Below are 20,174 nucleotides of genomic sequence, written 5' to 3' on the forward strand. Positions count from 1 at the left end.
TTAACATCTATCTGCACTGTTAATTTCAGTAAGGATTTCAGGGATTGAAATGTTACTTTTTAATGTATTATCATTTATTGGCTGAATGAATAGAACATACCGAGCTGATGTTTTCTTGATTGCGTTTAGCTCTCTCCATCTCTGGAGTCATTGGTGTTGGAGTTCCTTTTGCCAGGTGTTCCTTGTACAAAACCTACAGTGTAGAAAAAGGTGTCCACAAATCACACTGGAATAATTCATAGCTCATTCTGTAAATGGTGTTATTGTTTAAGCATACTCATCACTGCAGGGGTAGAAAAGATCTCGGGAAATAAAGCATCTAGAAAGTTATTTGCTAGAGCAAAAGGTAAAAATCAAAGGGAAAAATAGGCAAAAATAAGGAAAACTGAGAAAATAAGGCTAAATTAGAAGTGGAGTTTTTGTTCAGAATGGTTATTTTTAATATAAGGTGGTTGTCTTTCTTCTTTCAGTACCGAGCTAATGTGTTCTTGATTGCGTTTGACTCTCTCCATCTCTGGAGTGACCGGTGTGGGGGTTGCCTTCCCTAAGCCTTCTTTGTATACAACCTACAGATCACAAAGTAATTCAAAGTCACAAATGTACAAATTAAAACCCGTAATGTTACTGGTTTTAGAGTAAACACCATCCATTATGAAAGAAAAAAAAGGTTGGAGGAAAAATAGTATTAAAAAGTTAATTGACAAAAAAATATTTTAGGTACTATAATTTTAAAGAGATGACTTTCTAAGTTTGAGGGAAAAAAATTAGAGGGTTAAATAAAACCAGGCAGACTTAAGTTATTAACAAAAAGTGCTCTATCATATCCCCTTTATTTCTTCCAGACAATACCGAGCTAATGTGTTCTTGATTGCGTCTGACTCTCTCCATCTCTGGAGTGATAGGTGTGGGGGTTGCTCGCCCCAAGTTTTCTTTGTACAACACCTGTGGGATACAGAAGATGTATCCGGTATCTTAAAAAAAAACCAAAATCAAAAGGATTTGAACACAAATTATTACTTTGTTATCAAATTTCAAAAAAGTTGTGACTGATTATGATATGCAGCACTGCACAAAAGCCAAACATCTACTGCTGTAAGGAAGGTTAAGAAAAATAAACTGTAAAAGAAAAGCCTGTTATTTTTCTGGTTAACAAATAAGGACTCTATCCAGCTTACAGCTATGACGATGGCTCCATAGGCTTGGGGAAGCTGCCTGTGGCCCTAGAGAACTATTTAAGAAATGTTTTATCTGCTGTTTTATCTACATTTGAAGCAATTTCTGACCTTTTGGGGAGGGAGGAGGGACTTTTGTTGCCACACGGACATTGGGCAGCCAAATAAAGAAGGGTGTCAAGGATGGGTGTCTGGTATCACTGCACCATTACACCTACACATCTCCTCAGTCCGTGAGGCCACCTATCGCTGATACGCCATCCAGAACAGGAACAGTCTCGTTCCTTTTGTGTTACTCTGTTTAAGGCATCCCAAGTCACCTGTCACAGCAATATAATCTCACATGGGTCAGAGAGGTGGGATTTTTCAGGGTGGGGTGGCTAGGTTTCTTGATTGATTGGTTTTCACTAAAGTCAAATACCCCTGAAAAGCCAATGAAAGCTTAAACACTAAGCACAGAGAGAGAGAAACCTGAATATCTTCACCAAAGGATGCTAAGCTCTTATTATTGTCTGGATAGAGCCCACAGGTACACAAAACGAGTTGTAGAAAAGGCCTAAATTTCTGGATCAGACTGTTAACACTAAAGTAATCTTATTTTAGAAGAGGAGCAATTAATTTGCAGAAACAAATATATCTTTTTTTTTAAATTAAAATCAACTTTCAGTAGGTAGTTAGAATGTTACTTTATTAAGATATAAGCACAAAGGAAAAAAAGAAATATATCTATTTTAAGGTACCGAGCTAATGATTTCTTGATTGCGTTTGGCTCTCTCCATCTCTGGAGTGATTGGTGTTGGGGTCACTTTCCCCACATTTTCTTTGTACAAAACCTACAGGATACAAAGGAGTATCCAAATGTCATTAAAAAGGCACCACCACCACCACCACCAAAAAAACCCCAAAACAACATACAATATAGCTTTTGAATCATTACACTTAGAAAGGGTTAGATTTGGGGCACAATGCTGTTCCCAAAAGAAACAATAGGAGCTTTGCCATTAGTCTACTAGGATGCAGAAATGGACCCTGTATGGAATCAACTCTGCATAAAAGCACACTTGTAGTAAGAAAGGGTTAAAAAGAAATTGCAGAGAAACAATATCCATCCCAAAAAAGGTCAAACCTAGTTCTAGTAAAATCCTGCTTCAAACAGTGTTAAATAGAAGGTATTGCGATTTGCTTGTAAGCACAGAAGGTAGGAGGTTTACGCTACATGGCAGATTCATTTTATAAAGTTAGAAAGCACAGATTACTAAACTGCTACAGTTATGTTAAACACTTCATTCAGATCTTTAGGAACTGGTTTCCTGTTAAAAATACCGAGCTAATGATTTCTTGATTGCGTTTGACTCTTTCCATCTCAGGAGTGACAGGTGTTGGGGTTGCTTTCCCTATGTTTTCTTTATACAACACCTATGAGACATAAGAAAGGAGCCAAAAGAAAGCAACAATAAATAAAAAGCTATCCGCAGACAAACTTAAAGCCTAAGGCATTTTTTTCTTTTAGTTATTTTCTCAGGTCCTATGTATTATACATTTTTAAAGAAGGTACTTAGCAATATTTTACTAGAGAGTAGGGTTTGGCATATTGCCTTTTTAACTACAGGATCACTTGTAATAAATAGTGTAAGTAAGTACTACATAAATGAGACCACAAAAATACCATATTGAGGGGCTGAGGATGTTATGAATATGTAAATTATAATTTAAAAAAAAAGTCAGCATTGCAGAGAAAACGAGTGAAGTTTGTTAAGTGTTTTTAGGAGTAGAATAGGGCATTAATATCACTCAAGAAACAATAAAAACTGTAACAAGTTAAAGTCACCACTGTAAACTACAGTAAGACATGAGTAAGAAGTAATCACTGATGTAAGCTGCTTTAGAGCTAGGGTCAGCATTATTTTGGAACAAGTGTTACAATGTCCATTTATTAAAAGTGTTAAAATGTTCTTTTAAACAGAGTTAAAGGGAACTTTTTTTCTTAGCAAAGTACCGAGCTACAGATTTCTTGATTGCGTTTGACCCTCTCCATCTCTGGAGTGATAGGAGTGGGGGTTCCAGTCCCCACGCTCTCTTTGTACAACACCTGTGTAGTAACAAGAAGCATCCAAAAACATAATCACAACTCAATAATAATTACATCCAACATGAAGTCAAATATTTAAGTCTGCTGGAGCTCAGGCTGCTCTAATGTGCCCTAAAAGCTACCCCTGAAAGCAATGAAGACTGGATTGCACCTGTGAGGGTCTGAAGGCAAAGAGGTCTATGGTTTTATCCTAGCTGGTGCAACAAATCCAACAGAAGCCTCTTACGTCAAATACATTTTCACGGTGGAGGAGAGCTTTTAGACTACCACTGAAGCCTGCTAGAAAGTCAGACCCTCCCTCTTCTATGATAACAGCGTTAAAACACAAAACTGATAGAATTTTAAAAAAAGAAAACATATAGAAAAAGGAAGTTGGAACAGGGAGGAAAATGGTTAAAAAAATATTTAGGATAATGTAAATAATTACATATGTGAAGAAGTGGTAGGTCAGTAACATGGGAAAATATAGTACAGTGAAGAAGAAAGGATGTTTTTATAAGTTGATTACATGGAAGTAAGGAGTGGAATTGTTCATTTTTAATACAGGTTAAAAAGTTCTGTTTAAGTGGAGTTAAAGGGAATACTTCTTTTCCTCCACAAAATACCGAGCTAATGTGTTCTTGATTGCGTTTGACTCTCTCAACCTCAGGAGTGACAGGTGTTGGGGTTCCTGTCCCCAGATCCTCTTTGTACAACACCTGTGGGGTAACATGGCTATATTAAAAAAAGAAAAAAGGAACAAGCAAACAACAGTAACACGCAGCTTGCTGAGAGAACAGCCTGAATATTTTTCAAAGTCACTCAGAGCCAAAGCTTGGAATAAAACAGATTAAAATGCTCCTCAAAGCTATACAGCTAAACACTAATACTCTGCAATACCTTCTCTATTTGCTTCTCAGGAGCTATACAGAAGAACTGTCTGTGCAACAGTAAACCGTTAAAGACTTCCTAAAGGCAGAAAGTATCAAATACAACACAAAAGGAATAAAGAAATCAAGTCTGTTTCATTTACCCATTCCATAAACATCACAGCAGATTACACTGGCATGTATTAGAGCACTGTTATTCTGAGGTCATAGCCACAGATTTGTATCAGGTGCTGAATAGTTTAGTTCTCATATATAAAGTAAGTAAAATCAGAAAAAAAAACCCCAAACCACCACACAAAACAAAACTAAGGATTGTTGTGACTAAGAAAAGGAAAACGGTGTTTTTTAAGAGAAGAAAAAAAAAAAAGATAATCAGACTCAAAAGAAAGGTGGAGTTAAAAGTTATTATTAAGATGACATAATAAAAAAAGAGGAACAAGAATGATGTAAGTAACAATTATGGAGGAAAAAATCTCAAAGGGAACAGGATATTATTTTTTGTGTAAGTTGATTATAGGGGAACAAGAATGGCTTTTTATGTGTTAAAAGTATTTTAAAATAGATTAAAAGGGAAATTTGTGCTTTTCAAATTCAAAAATACCGAGCTAAAGTTTTCTTGATTGCGTTTAACTCTTTCAATCTCAGGAGTGACAGGTGTTGGGGTTCCTGTCCCCAGATCCTCTTTGTACAACACCTGTGGGGTAACATGGCTATATTAAAAAAAGAAAAAAGGAACAAGCAAACAACAGTAACACGCAGCTTGCTGAGAGAACACGCAGAACATGAGAGGTGTTTTTCTGAGATGCCCTGAATAAACATAGGGATTAAAAAATCCATAAAAATAAAAAACTAGTTTAAAACTCTGAAGATAGAGTTAAACACTAATATATCGGTATGACTTCTACTAGAATGCTAGAATACCTTCCTGACTTACTTAAGTGCTTCTCAAGGTGGACATTTAAAACTGGTGAGTATTTAGAAGATTAAAGTCTTATATAAATTATAATGAAGTATATTATTGGCTTTTCACCAGCAGTGAGGTAAACTTCTTCCTGACCATAATTGAGTCATTGGAGGACCAGGTCCTAATGCACCTTCCTAAAAGTTCTTCTGTATACACACCCCTCAACATGTGTATACAGCGTCGTGTGTCATCCATTCCCTGAGTGAAACACTATTTGTTGTCCAGAGTTTATCATCAAAGAATCTAGCTTGCTTATTACAGGAAGGACACAGAGACATGGTCATAATAAAGGCGTATGTGTGAAAATGGTACCTGAGAAATTATAATTACTAGTGCTCTCCTATCTTACATGACACTTTCCTCATGCCGAGAAACATCCTAATGCTACTACTTTTTTTACCCTGCAAACCTGTGCTATCACCATATCTAGAGCAGTTTACACCAGCTGGAGATTTGGGCCACCGTCTCTGTGCAACAATATTAAAGACTCCCTAAAGGAAGAAGGCATCAGATACAATGCAGAAGGAATAAAGAAATCAAGTCTGTTTCATTTACCCATTCCATAAACATCACAGCAGGTTACACTGGCATGTATCAGAGCACTGTTATACTGAGCTCATTTTCACAGATTTGTATCAGGCAATAAATAGTTTAGTTTTTATATGCGGTAAAACCAGGGAAAAAACCCAACAACCAAGGATTGAAGTGATTAACAAAAGGAAAGCAGATATTAAAGAAAAGAATATGTTCAGAGTCAAAAGAAAGATGGGAACACAGAATCTAAAAGTTATCATTAGTAAGATGATCTAGTCAAAACAAAGTAAGTAACAATTATGGAGGAAAAAATGTCAAAACATGGGGAACAGGATATTCTTTTTTGTGTAAATTGATTACAGGGAAATACAAGAGTATTTTTTTGGTGTTAAAATTATTGTAAAATAGATTAAAAGGGAAATTGCTGCTTTTCAAATTCAAAAAAATACCGAGCTAAAGTTTTCTTGATTGCGTTTGACTCTTTCAATCTCAGGAGTGACAGGTGTTGGGGTTCCTGTCCCCAGATCCTCTTTGTATAACACCTATATAGTAACACGGGAGTTTAAAAAAGTTAAGAACAAAAAAAATTACTGCATTTGATGGAGGTAACACATGTAATTTTTATGCCAACTAAATATACTAGAAAGCAGGAAAAGTTAGGAAGTACAAAACAGTTAACAATTGTGATAAATTCAGAGGAAGTCTTCTGATAGCTAGAAATACTGCATCCTAAATTCTTAGATATGCTTCAACAGAATAATAAAGCATTAGAGGAATGGAATTAAGCAAATAAAAAACCCAGTGTTTTTTAAAAATGCAAAATACATTAAGCTTCACAAAAAAAGCTTTAAAAATTAAAGGACATGAAGGGTCAAGTGCTATGATTATAAGAAAAATCTTTTAAAAAAAGAAGTACAGAAAATATAACTAACAATGACTAAAAAATTTAATAGCAGGAAGGGGATGTTTCTATGTTTATAAGTTAGAGAGAGTAGAAAATTTACAGGTGTTAAATAGTTATAGGAAACTTTTTTTCTTAAATGACAAAAAAGTACCGAGCTAAAATTTTCTTGATTGCGTTTGACCCTCTCCATCTCAGGAGTTACAGGTACTGGGGTTCCAATCCCCAGCCCCTCTTTGTACAACACCTGTGTGGCAACAGGGAAGTATTAAAAAAAAAAAAAAAGGAAAGGAAAGGAAAGGAAAGAGGAGGACAGGGAGGAGAGAGAGAAAAGACAAGTAATTTAATATAGTGAAACTTCAAAGTATGAAAAAGAGAGTTTTGTCAGCCTTGTTTGAAGGCTAGCAAAAAAAAGTCAATGCAAATAATCAGCTAATCTTACTACAAGGTTTGTTGTCATCTCACCTGGGTGCATATAAATAATGCCAACAAGAACTGCAGGAGTGTTTTGTGCAAAGCATAGCTCGAGCCATGTTACCTGAAAACTCTTTGCATTTATGTCTTTTTGCCCAAAGGAATTTCCTTACTCAAACAAAAGATCTTGAATGAGCAGCTTTGCCTCTCAGATTTCTGAATAGGCTCACCAGTGTAAAAGAGAGCCACGATGACCTCAGAGACAATTAAATGTAGCGAAAATTTTAACAACAGTGGCTTCTCTGAACTGTCCTATTAATCTCAAGTCAGGACTGAATTTCGTATCAGTCATGTCTGAATTGGGTCAGAGTGAGTCAAAATTAGTCCTAAGCTGCTCTAATTAAAACAGAAATATAGAACAAAATTATGATGTAATGGTCATTTGACTGGAATGTGTTAGGAGTAGAAACAATCTGGATAGAAATTCATTACTACAGTAATTTTTCCTTATACATGCAATTTTCGTCATTTTTTCATATTGCAGTGATATGAGGATGCCACCCAGGTTTTCTTACAAAGACCTGTAGGATATAAGAAAGCATCCAAAACAGCAAAAACAGGAAAAGAGACAACACACGCTAGTTGCATTAGGTTTGCTTCAGGAAGTGTTAAGAGTTCATTTTTCATTTGCAGTGCAACCAGTGTGGTGAGTCTGAAGACTGTTAGGAGGATTGACTTTGTTATTGAGGAGGAGAGTGACATCACTCAGACTACTACTATTTCGTTGGGAAGAAAAATAAGGTACTGCTTAACTGCTTTGAGTAAATGAGGTTAAAATCTCACAGCTGGAACAATTTAATGACAATTAAGTTAGACTGAGTGAAAAAGCAAAAAAATATAAGGTACTGACAGGGTTTTAGTGATTTGATTAAGAAAGGGTTGTTCAAAGTTCAACAAAGAACTGAAAGAAAAATTTAATATGGAGGAGTTAAAGGGATTTGATTTGCATTTGTTTTATTTAGCAATACCGAGCTAATGTTCTCTTGATTGCGTTTGGCTCTCTCCATCTCTGGAGTAACCGGTGTGGGGATGCCAGTCCCTAAGCCCTCTTTGTATAACACCTGTGAGGTACAAGAAAGTTTCCACAAAAAAAAGCACTCAACACAGGCAAAATCATTAAATCTGACTATTTTGTGAGTTACGTTTAGCATTAGGATCACTTTTTAATTAATTTCACACTTGTTCTAGAGGCAAGTATTAAGGAAGGGGCTGATGGTTGATTATTCTGTAAATACATAACTACAGATACTAGAAGATAAAGGGTTAAGAAAAAACAAACATGGAGAGAAACACCACGTTAATGTCACAGCTTACTTCCAGTTTTGGTTCTTAAAAGAAATGCGTGTAAAGTTGTAAATCACCAAAAAAGGTTAAAGCACAAACAGGTGGAATATAAATGAGTTAAGAATATTGCCAGGGAAAAGACAGGAGCAGGGTGAGATTCTAAACCATTGAAGAAAAACAGATTATATGTTAGGATGTTATGCAAAAATAAGTTGTTATATATTTTTTTTTTTAAATACCGAGCTAATGTGTTCTTGATTGCGTTTGACTCTCTCTATTTCTGGAGTGACAGGTGTTGGGATACCTGTCCCTAGGTCCTCTTTGTACAATACCTGCAGAACACAAGCACCCAGCAAGGTGAGAATATCATATTCCTTCCACAACTACAGTACATTTGGATAGATAATTTACCTCGTTCATAGGTAAATATAATCTGGGATTATATGTAAATATGTGCACAATTTATCTTAGTGTGCATCTTTTTAAGTACAGTCACCAGCTCAGCAAAGTACTTAATGTCTATGTTGAGGTGCTTGAACACACTGAAGTCAATGGAATACTTCATTATAGTAGGTCACAAGTTTAAATGTTCTGCTGACCTGGCACGAAAGGTAGGCATGTTCTGCTTTTCATCTTAGTTTAGGAAATGTAATAGTATTACTTTTCAGGCAGTCAGCATTTCTGGAGGTTTGGGGGTTTTTTTTATGGTGTTAACAAACAGCTGAACCTTTTATAAACGTGTTTAATATGAAAATACTTAGTTGTGGGCTCCATTTCATTTTGATCTCTGTGACTATTTGTTCGGAACACCACTATTTTACTTTGCTTTAAGTCTCCAGCAAGAAAAACAATTGAGTTTTAGCTCTCATATTATTAGATTTAACTTAACCTGTAATTGTTTCATTTAAAAAATTACATTTTTCACGAAAGAAGTTGCATAGGAGATGCCTGGGTTGGTTTAAAACATAATCATGTAGAAATACATTACAAATGCACTAATGGTTCTTCTGGCAACTAGTAAAATGCTTGCAACAAAAAGAGCTAACAAAAAAAAATTCACTGCTTGATGTCATTGAAACAACGAAAAAATACAAAAATAAAATGCTCACAGCAAGGGAAAACAAATTATGTAAAAGAAAAAAATGAAGAATTATTTGAAGAAACAACTCCATTGTGCAAAAGTGAGCTGTAAAAAACATCAGTATCATAAACAGCTCAAAAGGGAAACAGTACTTATAAAACCAGGAATGGAAGATCGTAAGATACTCATCATATGGGTGTCACTGCTCCTCAGCATTGTATAGCAAACATCTGAGGTACCAATAATCACAAGACTGTATCCTGCCTCAATTGTGTATGCAGAGATCAAAGTAAAGCAGTAGTGGCTCAAAATCAGGAGAGCACGTTGTGGTTATTAAAATCTATACTTAACTAGACATGGGAAGAGCCAGGTACTGTTCCCACTTATAATTGTCACTAGGTTTTGTGACTACAAAAAAGGCTCCAATTATTTTTTTCCACAAAGTTCTCTCTAGCTGATCCATTTTTTTCAGACTAATTGTAAGACACCATCTGGGTATTTTTTTGCTTCTAGTTCTGTGTTTAGAAAAGATCACAGAAGTAATACAGGGAAGTGGCTGACTGTAATGATCACTGCAAAATTCAGATATTTGAACTTCCTGCTGCTGAATATAGGGATTTAAGAGATCTGTTCTCTTTTCAACAAAAAATACCCACAAACACTACCAAAGTTTGGAGCTTGAGCTCTGCATGAGTATATAGGTAAGTAGAAAATATCGGCCATTACCGAACTGATGTGCTTCTGTGTCTCCTTGACACGTTTCACTTCTGGGAGATCAGGAATTGGAGTTCCTTTTCCAATATTCTCCTTGTATTTAATCTACAAAGATGCAGACATCAGAAAGAAGTAAAAGGACTTACATTAAAGCACAGCTGACGCAGGTATGTGTAAGAAGTTACATGAATAAAGAAACACAGGTCCTTTACACTTTACAAACTCATTCAGATCTCAGGTACAAAATGTATTCTGATAGGAGGAAATCATCAAGGAGCCTTCTATTAGTTATCTGATAGCTAACTCTGCCACACTTCTACAAAGCAGTTTAACAATAACTCAGCTCAGGGTAAAAAAGCAGAGTCTTGTTTGAGCCAGATTTTTTCAACTGAAACTTAAAATTTGGGTATCTAACATCTCCCAGGAGCTTAATTTCAGCAAGAACAAACCCCCTGATTTATAACAACTGCACCATTTCAAGGTTTCTTACACTGTGTTCCAAAAAATTGTGATACTAAAAATTTTAAATAATTTCTAAAAATTTTAGCCTAATGTGAAATAGGCACCTAGAGTCATATGTGGATACATAAAGAGCATTATCCTGATCTCGAGAAGACTGAAAGTTTAAAAGATCTCATTGGCTTTAACATGAGCAGAGAGTTGCTGTTAAAGTATTCCCATCATCTTTACAAGAAATCTGTTAGAAGGTGACTTTAGCTGTTGATGAGATGTCACTGTGAATGGCACTTTACTAAAAGGGTTTTCTAAAAACAAGTGTAAATACCTTTGAACCTGATACCGTTTGGTCTTTCTACCAATGAAAGAATTTTTGATTTGTAAAAATCTATCATATCCAAAGGTGAGAGTCATCATACAACATTTTAACAATTACAGTGCTATTTGCATTTCTACTTTAGCATAACAGAAAAAAAGAATAGCATTTCACAAGAACATATTTAACATACTATGCATGAAACAAATTGGCTGAAATGTTAGTATCTTTTATACTGAAATGATGTCAGCATTCAAAAAAAGCATGAAAAAGATTTACAGGTTTCGAAAGAAAAGTAATACATACAATTATTCCAATTTTAGAGTGTTACAATTTTTTATATAAAAGCTTTATGAGACATGCTTTTGTAAGGCTTTTGACACCGTTTGCCCCGGTATCCTCACAGACAAGCTAACAAAGTTTGGGTTAGGTAAGTGCACAGTGACATGGACTGAAAACTGGCTAAACGGCCGGGCCCAGAGCATTTTGATCAGTGGCACAAGGGCCAGTTGGAGGCAAGTCAGCAGTGGTGTACCCCAGGGGTCACAACTGGGGCCAATACTGTTTAACATCCTCACTAGTGACCTGGATGCCACGACAGAGTGCACCCTCGGCAAGTTTGCAGAGAACACAAAACTGGGAGGATTGGCTGATAGACCCAAGGGTTGTGCTGCCACCCAGAGGGACTTCGACAGGCTGGAGAAATGGGCTGAGAGGTATCTCCTGAAGTTCAACAGGGGGAAATGCAAAGTCCTGCACCTGGGGAGGAATAACCTCAGGCACCAGTACATGCTGGGGGCTGACTGTCTGGGAAACAGCTTTGCAGAGAAGGACCTTGGGGACCTGGTGGACAACAAGCTGACTGTGAGCCAGCAATGCACCCTTATGACAAAGAAGGCCAACGACATCCTCGGTTGCATTAAGGGCGCTGCCAGCAGGTCAGGGGAGGTCATCCTTCCCCTCTACTCAGCACTGGTGAGGCCACATCTGGAGTTCTGTGTCCAGTGCTGGGCTCACCAGTACAAGAAAGATACGGACTTACTGGAGCAAGTCCAGTGCAGGGCCACAAAGATGAGCAAGAGACAGGAGCATCTTTGATATGAGAAGAGGCTTAGAGAGCTGGGACTCTTCAGCCTGGAGAAGAGTAGGCTCGGGGGGGAACTTATCAATGTGTATAAATACCCAGTGAGAAGGAATGAAGAGGAGGGAGCTACTCTTCCCAGTAGCGCTCAGTGACTGGACAAGAGGCAATGGCCACAGATTAAAAAACCAGAAAATTCAATCTGAACACAGGAAAACAGTTTTTTACTGTGAGGGTGGTCAGACACTGGAACAGGTTGCCCAGGGAGTCTCCACAATATCCTTTGAGATATTCAAAACTCGACTGCAAAACTTGACTGGACATGATCGTAGGCAACCTGCTCTAGCTGATCCTGCTTGGGCAATGGGGTTGGAGTAGATGATCTCAAGAGAACCCTTCCAACCTAAATGACTCTTTGATTCTGTGCCAAATAAACTGTGTTTGCGATGAGATTAAAAATGATGGCAAGAGCTTTCATGTTTTAGAAATGGATTGTAAGTAATAAATTGAAATGTTAATCATTAGAAAGATTACTGTTTAAGTAACAACAGGCAAAAACATTTAGAAAGTAACCCTTAGCTGGATGGATTATTGCCAAGCCACTGTTAGCAACATTTAAGGAAATAAGAAGGGGAAAAAAATTATTATTTCAAGTTGAATTAGCACTGGTAGAGTATTAAAAATCAATTCTTTTGTACCGAGCTAATTGCATCCTGGGTTTGTTTAACTCTCTGCATCTCTGGTGTCTTTTCAATAGTAGTTCCAGTTCCAACATCTTCTTTATATAAAATCTTAACATTTAGAATGAAGACAACAAGGTTAAGCATACAAAACACAACATTATTTCTTCTAGAGAGTGAATACAGGCTCATGACAGTGATTTGTACACAACAGTGCAGGCCGAAAGCCAACTTGGAGGATTATCTCCAGTCACTGCCTTATTGCCTATCTGCAGTCTGTCCTACTACGAGTGCCGTTCATGCAAAAAAGGGGCTGATCATTTATATATGTAGTCAAGCATTTTAAGTTGAACGTCAAAACATTTGTAGGCTAATTTTAGGATTGAAGACTAGTATTTGTTCTAATTTGTTCCCTTTGTTCTAATTTGTTTTATTATGTTTTACACAAATGTCTTCCACTTAGTTACTTACTATGCTAATGGTGCTAGTGGCAAAATGATACAGCAGACTTTAGGCACTTCATGGTAATATATGAAACGTGAAACAAATCAGGCAGACAGTTCACTTTTCACTGCAAGAAGACAGTTGCAACACAACAAGAATACACTACTTACATGGTAACAGGACAAAAGAAAGGTAGATACTAGTAATACCAATTTAAGTACAGGATTGATTGTTTAACTATATTACAGCTATGTACAAGTGAAAGTGTGCAATCAGGGCGCTCCACAAAAAACAGTAGATCAAAAGAGGTAGCAAAAACCAGCTAAATCTGCTTAGAATAAAATTAGTTTTGTTTGAAAAAGTTCTTATACACATTTAAGCAGATCAAGAACGTAAGTACCTGTAAGATAAGAGCCAAAAATAGTTATTTCATTAAACATAGTAAACCGTATTTTTTGGAATGAGAACTGAAAACAGAAAATAACTATACCGAGCTGAAATTCTTCTGGTTTTCTTTCACACGCAGCATTTCTGGTGTGTCTTGTACAACTGTAACTTTTCCTTTACTGTTCTGTAGGTCCCACTGATACTGAAGCTGTTGAAAAAGTTAAAGTAAAATGTCAAATGTTGACTCTATGCCATGAAAATTTACGCACAGAGTTTTGTTTGAAGATGAGGGAAAAAAATATTTTCAAGTACACCTTATAAGGAGGTCATTTTAACACCATCATTAGTGATATAAAGATGTACCACAGTTACAAGTATTCTCATTTAAATTAGCAATAGGAGATCCTTAACTAGATTCACTGAAAAATCTTGAAAGGTGCCAGATTGTATCTAAAACAATTAAGCCTCAACAATGAAGGTTAAAGATTTTAAGTCAGATTGTGGAGTTCTGTTACTGACCATACAGTCTTGCAGGTAGTCCCACTGACAACAGACAACTTCTGTAAGTGTAATTCTCTATTACTTGCAAAGGAATTGTCAAAGCACTGCAGCAGGAAGTTTTTTTCAAGAAAATTGCTGAATCATTTTGGTTTCCTGTGTAATGCATAAGTGGGCTGCTGCATACATAGTGGACCCTCTAACTGAAGATCCCTGAGAATATAAAGGCAGCCTAGTTGGGATTAGAGTGTGACATCGGGACCTTATTAAATGAAAAAAAGCTGAACATTTTTTATTAGTTGACAGTAACAGCAATTATTATTTATATACGTACTGTGCTAAAGTTCTTTTGATTCTCACGGACTCTCTGCATTTCTGGTGTGTCTGCTACAGGCACATAGTATGGCATGGTCCTTTCTGCATCTTCCTTATACTTTTTCTGATAGAAAATACAAAATATATTCCATTAATACAAAAGCCGTAATAAACAATCTGGCATCACTTATTGTTGCATAATGACCACCTTTATGGAAATGTGAATACTTCTCTGTCTGATATAAATTCAAATTATGCCTCTGTGTAAGATTTATTTGAAATGTTAGGTTACTAAGGAATAGGAAAATTAAGCTAAATCTACTTAGAACAAAATTAGCTTTGGTATTGCAAAAGCAATAGAAATTATTGTTTCATTTTATACAGTATTAAAATAAATTAATTTCAATATTGAAGTGGAATTTCAAAATAAGAGATGCCACAACACAGCTCTAGAGAAATTTGTTTTTCTGGTGTATCTCCTGAATGTTGTGACAGGTAGTTATTTTGGTGCTCCAAATTAGTATGCACTCGAGGTTCGCACATGAACAATGATTAAATTGCTTTACTCAAGATACCTGGCTTGAAAGGTTCTTGACCTGCTGGGCATGAATAATCTCCGGAGTATCAACAACGCTGGTGTAGTTGGCTTTCTCCATTTCTGCCAATTGTTTGTATTTGATCTGTTGGGGAAAGCTCACATTTAGGTGCCTTAATCATATCTTGACAACAATTTTCTTTTGGTTTAACCAGAAAAAACTGTTAATAAATTTTCCTTTAAAGAAGACATCAGATGTGACATATGAGATATTCACACAGACCTGGCTGGCAATATCAGTGGCATTCTTTGCTCTCACAAAATCTGGTGTCTCCAAAGCCAGTTCTGTCAGACCTTTTCCTCTGATTTCTAATTCCAAGGCTTTTTTATACTCTTTCTGCAGATGAAGACAGTAAAAAGATTCTTTGTCAATGTGAATGCAATACCTTTAGCAACTTCAGATAGTTTCATGATCACACCACAAAATAGGAATACTACTAATATAAATTCACAATTAAACACACAAATGATGTCATTAAAATGTGTACTTTATGACTTAACTCTTGAGAACAAACAGCCCTACTCCAGCAGTAAATGGAACACACTACAGGCCAGCTGTATTATGGTCACTCTTCCTTCTCACACTAGTAATCTCAGAGTGTAAGTTCCTTTAGGTGATCGGTGCAAAACAATAACTTGTACAGAAGAGAAGCGACAGAGAGCGAGCAGTGTGTGAAATGCATGTGGTAGTGAAGAGTGGTCACAGACGTTTCACACTGAGCATGTCCAAAAAATCCAAGATGTCAGGATTCTCTGTGATGTTTTGGACCCTTTGGAATGAATACCCTCCCTAAAAACTCAGTGCTGCAGCAGCCACTCTTCCCAAAGAGATCTTCCACTAAGGTCTAAAAGATTTATTTTTTATAGATTGGTATAATTCATACCTCTCTATGCCAACTCTGCTGAACTTAGCTGAATATGTCTAATATTCTGGTAATAAAATATAGGCTCTTTGAATAACTCAAAAACTCTGCACTACTAAGTACAAAATGCTCTTGTCAGTAAGGATGCTTATCTTAAGACTATTTTGTTAAGAAGCAAAATCATAAGTAACACTAAAAAGTTACTTTTTTCAGCTTTCAGCCCGATGATGTTAAGGCTCTTAAAATATGAGCTAACCTTATCCTATGAAAACAATCGCTATGAAATATTTATTATAGTAGTCCACCACATAAATAAAGTGGCTGTTAGGTTTGCATCCTGACTATCTGCTGGCCACCTCTCTCCATCAAAGCGGGGAAGACTGCCTTGGCCATCAGTCCTGCAGTTGCCAACTGGGCACCAGTCCTGGGCAGGGGGAACTGTTCATGAGCATGTATTTCTGACTCATCCATCAAGCATGAAGCATTCAAAAAGAGCTCTTTGCTGCACAGCACACTTCCCAAAGCAGAAGTATGCCAGTCTGGTTCCCTCATTGTAATCCCTTTCTGATCTCTCACTTTGCTTTTTGTTTCCTCAGCCTTGGTCCTTAGTTCCTAATCCTTGGTAACTGCTCCCAACCTAAGATGCCTAGTTTACAAAACTGACACCTCTGGTTCCTATGCTTAGCCTTGCTGCATCACAATGCTGGTTTAGTCTCTCTCTCAACTGATCTGACTGTTGATCGCAGCACCTGTTTCCCACCTATTTTCCTCACAGTAACTGCAAAGCCAGAAAAGAACTCACTTAAAAGTTCAGGCTCCCAGTTTTATCCTTAGTCACCCATACACATTCTTTTTTTCTCTCTACTCAAGAGCTTGAATGGGGAATGACAAAGTTAATGTTCCCCAATGCCACTGGGGAATGACAAAGTTAATACTAGTGTTATATAGCCATAAGCATTTATCAGTTGGAGGCTGTTACATCCACTCAGGTATTTTCCAAATAGCTTTTGACATACCTCGTTCAGGATTTGAGTTGCATTCTTCGCTCTTAACATGTCTGGAGTCTCCTCTAAAGCTGTTAGTCCTTTACCTTTGACACCTTCCTCCAGATCCTTCCTATACTCTTTCTGCAGAAGAAAGAAAATGAAAACTGCAAAGCCAGACTAAAGAGAGTTCTACACTCTACAAATTTCTTGCAAAAATTAAAAAAAAAAAAATTCCAAAAGAGAAAATATTTTTTTTAAAACAACAAAGAATATCATATAGGGTTATGTAGGAACTACTGCAACGGAATAGAGTATAGTAAATATTGTTCAAGATAAATTGCAAAGGCACACACATATACACCCTGCTATGGAACAGTTAGGCTGATGAATGTCAGAAAGGGACACAGTAAATATGAATACAGTTAACTAGCAATGAAATAAATGTCCACAGCAAATTAGATCACAACACAAAATATATGTAAACATGCTTAATGTGAATGGTTAGGAAAAAGAAAGTGGTGAAGAAGAAATGCTGCTGAAAATACTTAGTGGAATTATTTAACTTGACAGAGGAAATAAGCACAGAATAACTGCTACCTACCTCGCTTGCTATTTTGGTTGCATATTTGACATGTAATAAGGATGGTGTAATCTCCAAGCCAGTAAGGTTTCTGCCCTTAATGGACTCTTCAAAGTCCTTCTTATATTCTTTCTAATGAGAGTAAGAAGGAAAAAAGCAAAATAGCAAATATTTATTACATTATTTTTAATTACGTGAAAAACTACGGGGAGGATGGAGCAGTGTTTTGGTATTAATGTCACAATGACAATCTGCTACAGTCAATGCCGTGGGCACCTAAAGCAATACATCTTGTTTCTACGAAAGCCTATGAAACAGCTCATTACTTTCAATGGAAATATGACCTGACCCAGCCTTTTTTTTTTTTCTTTTCCTACTTATTTGTATATGCAGAGAAAACATTCAATGGAATCACTCAAACATAATGACTAATGGCCTTATACAACTGTTTTTCAGCATGTATAGGTCTTCAACTGTGACAGATCAAGATTATACTTCAAACAAACAGAAAAGAACTGCTTGAGGAAATAGAATGACAGGTCAGCAAAGAACACTATGACAGTAGAGACAAACAGGAAATAAATGGGTTTCTCAAAAATAGAGTTCTGAGGTGAAAAGAATAATCAGGGTACTTTCTGTGTATACCGACACACATACTATACTAGTGTTGCAAAAGTTTAAGCGAAATGTATTTCGTATTAAATTTCTTCTAAAGACTCAAAGACTTGCTTAAGCTTCATTTACTGATAGCTTCTTGATGAAAAATTACAGATAATATACACTTCATCGTGACACGGGAAAGCTTCATGAATTTTAAATGTAGTATTTCATAATCAATATAAAGAAATGTGATATATCAGCATGCACAAGATGCAAGTATAATTGCCTGTCTAAATCACTGTGAAAGTTTAACTATAAAAAATAAATGTTAAAGTTTTTTAGTCCACCAGTATTGATTTTAACTGTACCTCACTCTGCATGAGCTGAGATTCCTTTGCAGTAAGATATGTTGGAGTTTCAAAGTCCAACATAGGTTTTCCTTTCTCCTTCTCATACTTTTCTCTGTATTTCACCTGAGAAGAAAAGAAAAAAAAGTTACCCCCCTAAATAATCAAAGAACCAATTCATCGACTAGTATGTGCCTACTTTAGTCAAGAGATCTGTGGTAAAAAATTAATGTCTAATACTGTTTACCTTCCTGAAATCCATATTATTGACCATAAAATGTAAAATCAAAGGTCAGGCTTGCAGCAAAATGTGTGTGGCCTAAACTACTGCTGATTTATTTCCTGTTGCAGAGAATAAGAATAAGAATCTGCAGGTCAGATTTCAAGAATTTACTGATCACAAGAAGGAAGACAGGTAGCTGTAAAAATCTAACTTGAAGGCACTCAGACTGCTCATGACCCTGGCTGAGTTCAGCCAGTTACATGTTAATGGATTGCTGGAGTGTTAGTGGCAGGGCTTGAAAAGATGCAGTTTAGTGACTTGCTAACTAATTCTGTGCTTTGAGTGTCCAGGAAGTAAAATGTCCACAAGGATGAAGATATTCTTGCTTCAAGTTATAGCATCCAGCCTTTAGGGCATCAATTTTCAGACTGCTGCATGAGGTAGTGCTATGTCTTTGGCTGAGACAAATCCTGATCTCAAACTGGAGCAACAAGTAGTGACTTAAACTTTAACTACAAGCTGATTAACAACCATTTCCTTATAGTCCTTTGCTGTGTAACCTTTTTGCTCTTCCATGCCATGCAGCAGAACAATAACTATGGCCCTTTGTGTTCTAGCAGTAATTTCTCTCTTGCTTTAGAGTCAACAAATACCTGGAATAGAACCTGGAATAGAGAGGATTAGAGGCCAAATCAGAGTATGAATTTCTCTGGAATGATTCACCATTTGCTGTGTTCCAGAGGGAAAAAATGTCAGACACATTTAATAGCAGCACTAGGTATTGTTTTGGTTAAAGCAATTTTGGATGCAGAAAAGGAATGCAGAGGTCTCCTTTGTATCACTTGAGGCTAGAATGGATAAAGCAGTTGAAAATATACTGTCAGCAGCAACCCTACTTCTTTCAATTTCCAGTTTCTGTGATTACCAGGTCCTTTTTCCTATAGACAAAATCACCCTGATAAATGTATTATGCTGTCTAAAAAGATCCATATACAACAGACATAAGTAACTGAGATCTACTCTAGAATGAAGAAATCATACAGATATTTTACATGTGTTCTAAACTTGCAAATGTGCAAATATTTCTCATTGACTTGTTTACTCAGGTGTGCAGTGTTTATAAAGCAGATAGGCAGAGAGATTGTTTTATACTGGAGAATTTGCTAGGATGACTTCAGTGATGGAGACTGGTACTCAGTGAGTGGGGTTAATGAGAAACACATGACCAACTTACGTGGCTCTGTAGTTCTGATGCCTCCCTTAGATGAACCTGCTCAAGATTATCTGGCACCACATGGTAGTGACCCTTACTCTTCTCATATTGCTTCTTGTACTGGTACTGAAGGGAAGGTGTCAAAAATCATCTCAATAAAAAAAAAATCCCTCAGCAAATTTACTTCTTAGGTCCAATCAAAGCAACACTTCAATGGAACATCAAAGAGAAATTAGAAATACAAAAAGCAAAACAAAACCAAGAAGTTTAACTCCCAGTATCAGATATCACTTCTAAAGATGTGGTGAACAGTTATCTTTTTTTGACCATTTTGATTGCAACAAAGATTTTTTCAAAACCAGGATTAAAAAAAGAAAAAGAAAAAAGAAAACACAGTGGATACATAAAAAGGCTGTACCAGGCAATAATGATTTTTGTCTTTTCTCAGTAAAATTATCAAGTATGTTGTTAGGCATAATTCTGTACATCTACAACAGGGGGATGTTAA

The 20,174-nt window shown here is 36.5% G+C and overlaps 1 protein-coding gene across 34 annotated transcripts in view; it reads right to left on the reverse strand.

Annotated features, from left to right (window-relative positions):
* NEB (nebulin) overlaps positions 1-20,174 on the reverse strand; it is a 134,557-nt gene that overhangs the window by 4,856 nt on the left and 109,527 nt on the right. For 5 of the 34 annotated variants that reach the window (XM_076343159.1, XM_076343158.1, XM_076343168.1 and 2 more), the window contains 22 exons: positions 19,688-19,792; positions 18,252-18,356; positions 17,305-17,415; positions 16,734-16,844; positions 15,078-15,191; positions 14,835-14,939; positions 14,279-14,383; positions 13,550-13,654; positions 12,634-12,726; positions 10,095-10,187; positions 8,527-8,619; positions 7,972-8,064; positions 6,684-6,776; positions 6,078-6,170; positions 4,732-4,824; positions 3,867-3,959; positions 3,169-3,261; positions 2,496-2,588; positions 1,913-2,005; positions 850-942; positions 474-566; positions 101-193 (listed from right to left, as the gene is read on the reverse strand). In XM_076343159.1, the coding sequence (XP_076199274.1) occupies positions 101-193; positions 474-566; positions 850-942; positions 1,913-2,005; positions 2,496-2,588; positions 3,169-3,261; positions 3,867-3,959; positions 4,732-4,824; positions 6,078-6,170; positions 6,684-6,776; positions 7,972-8,064; positions 8,527-8,619; positions 10,095-10,187; positions 12,634-12,726; positions 13,550-13,654; positions 14,279-14,383; positions 14,835-14,939; positions 15,078-15,191; positions 16,734-16,844; positions 17,305-17,415; positions 18,252-18,356; positions 19,688-19,792 (2,163 nt within the window). The remainder of the gene's footprint in view (positions 1-100; positions 194-473; positions 567-849; positions 943-1,912; positions 2,006-2,495; positions 2,589-3,168; positions 3,262-3,866; positions 3,960-4,731; positions 4,825-6,077; positions 6,171-6,683; positions 6,777-7,971; positions 8,065-8,526; positions 8,620-10,094; positions 10,188-12,633; positions 12,727-13,549; positions 13,655-14,278; positions 14,384-14,834; positions 14,940-15,077; positions 15,192-16,733; positions 16,845-17,304; positions 17,416-18,251; positions 18,357-19,687; positions 19,793-20,174) is intronic. The other 29 variants (XM_076343177.1, XM_076343164.1, XM_076343175.1 and 26 more) reach the window with 25 other exon arrangements.

This window comes from Aptenodytes patagonicus, chromosome 6, assembly GCF_965638725.1.
Source record: "Aptenodytes patagonicus chromosome 6, bAptPat1.pri.cur, whole genome shotgun sequence".
Taxonomy (NCBI): domain Eukaryota; kingdom Metazoa; phylum Chordata; class Aves; order Sphenisciformes; family Spheniscidae; genus Aptenodytes; species Aptenodytes patagonicus.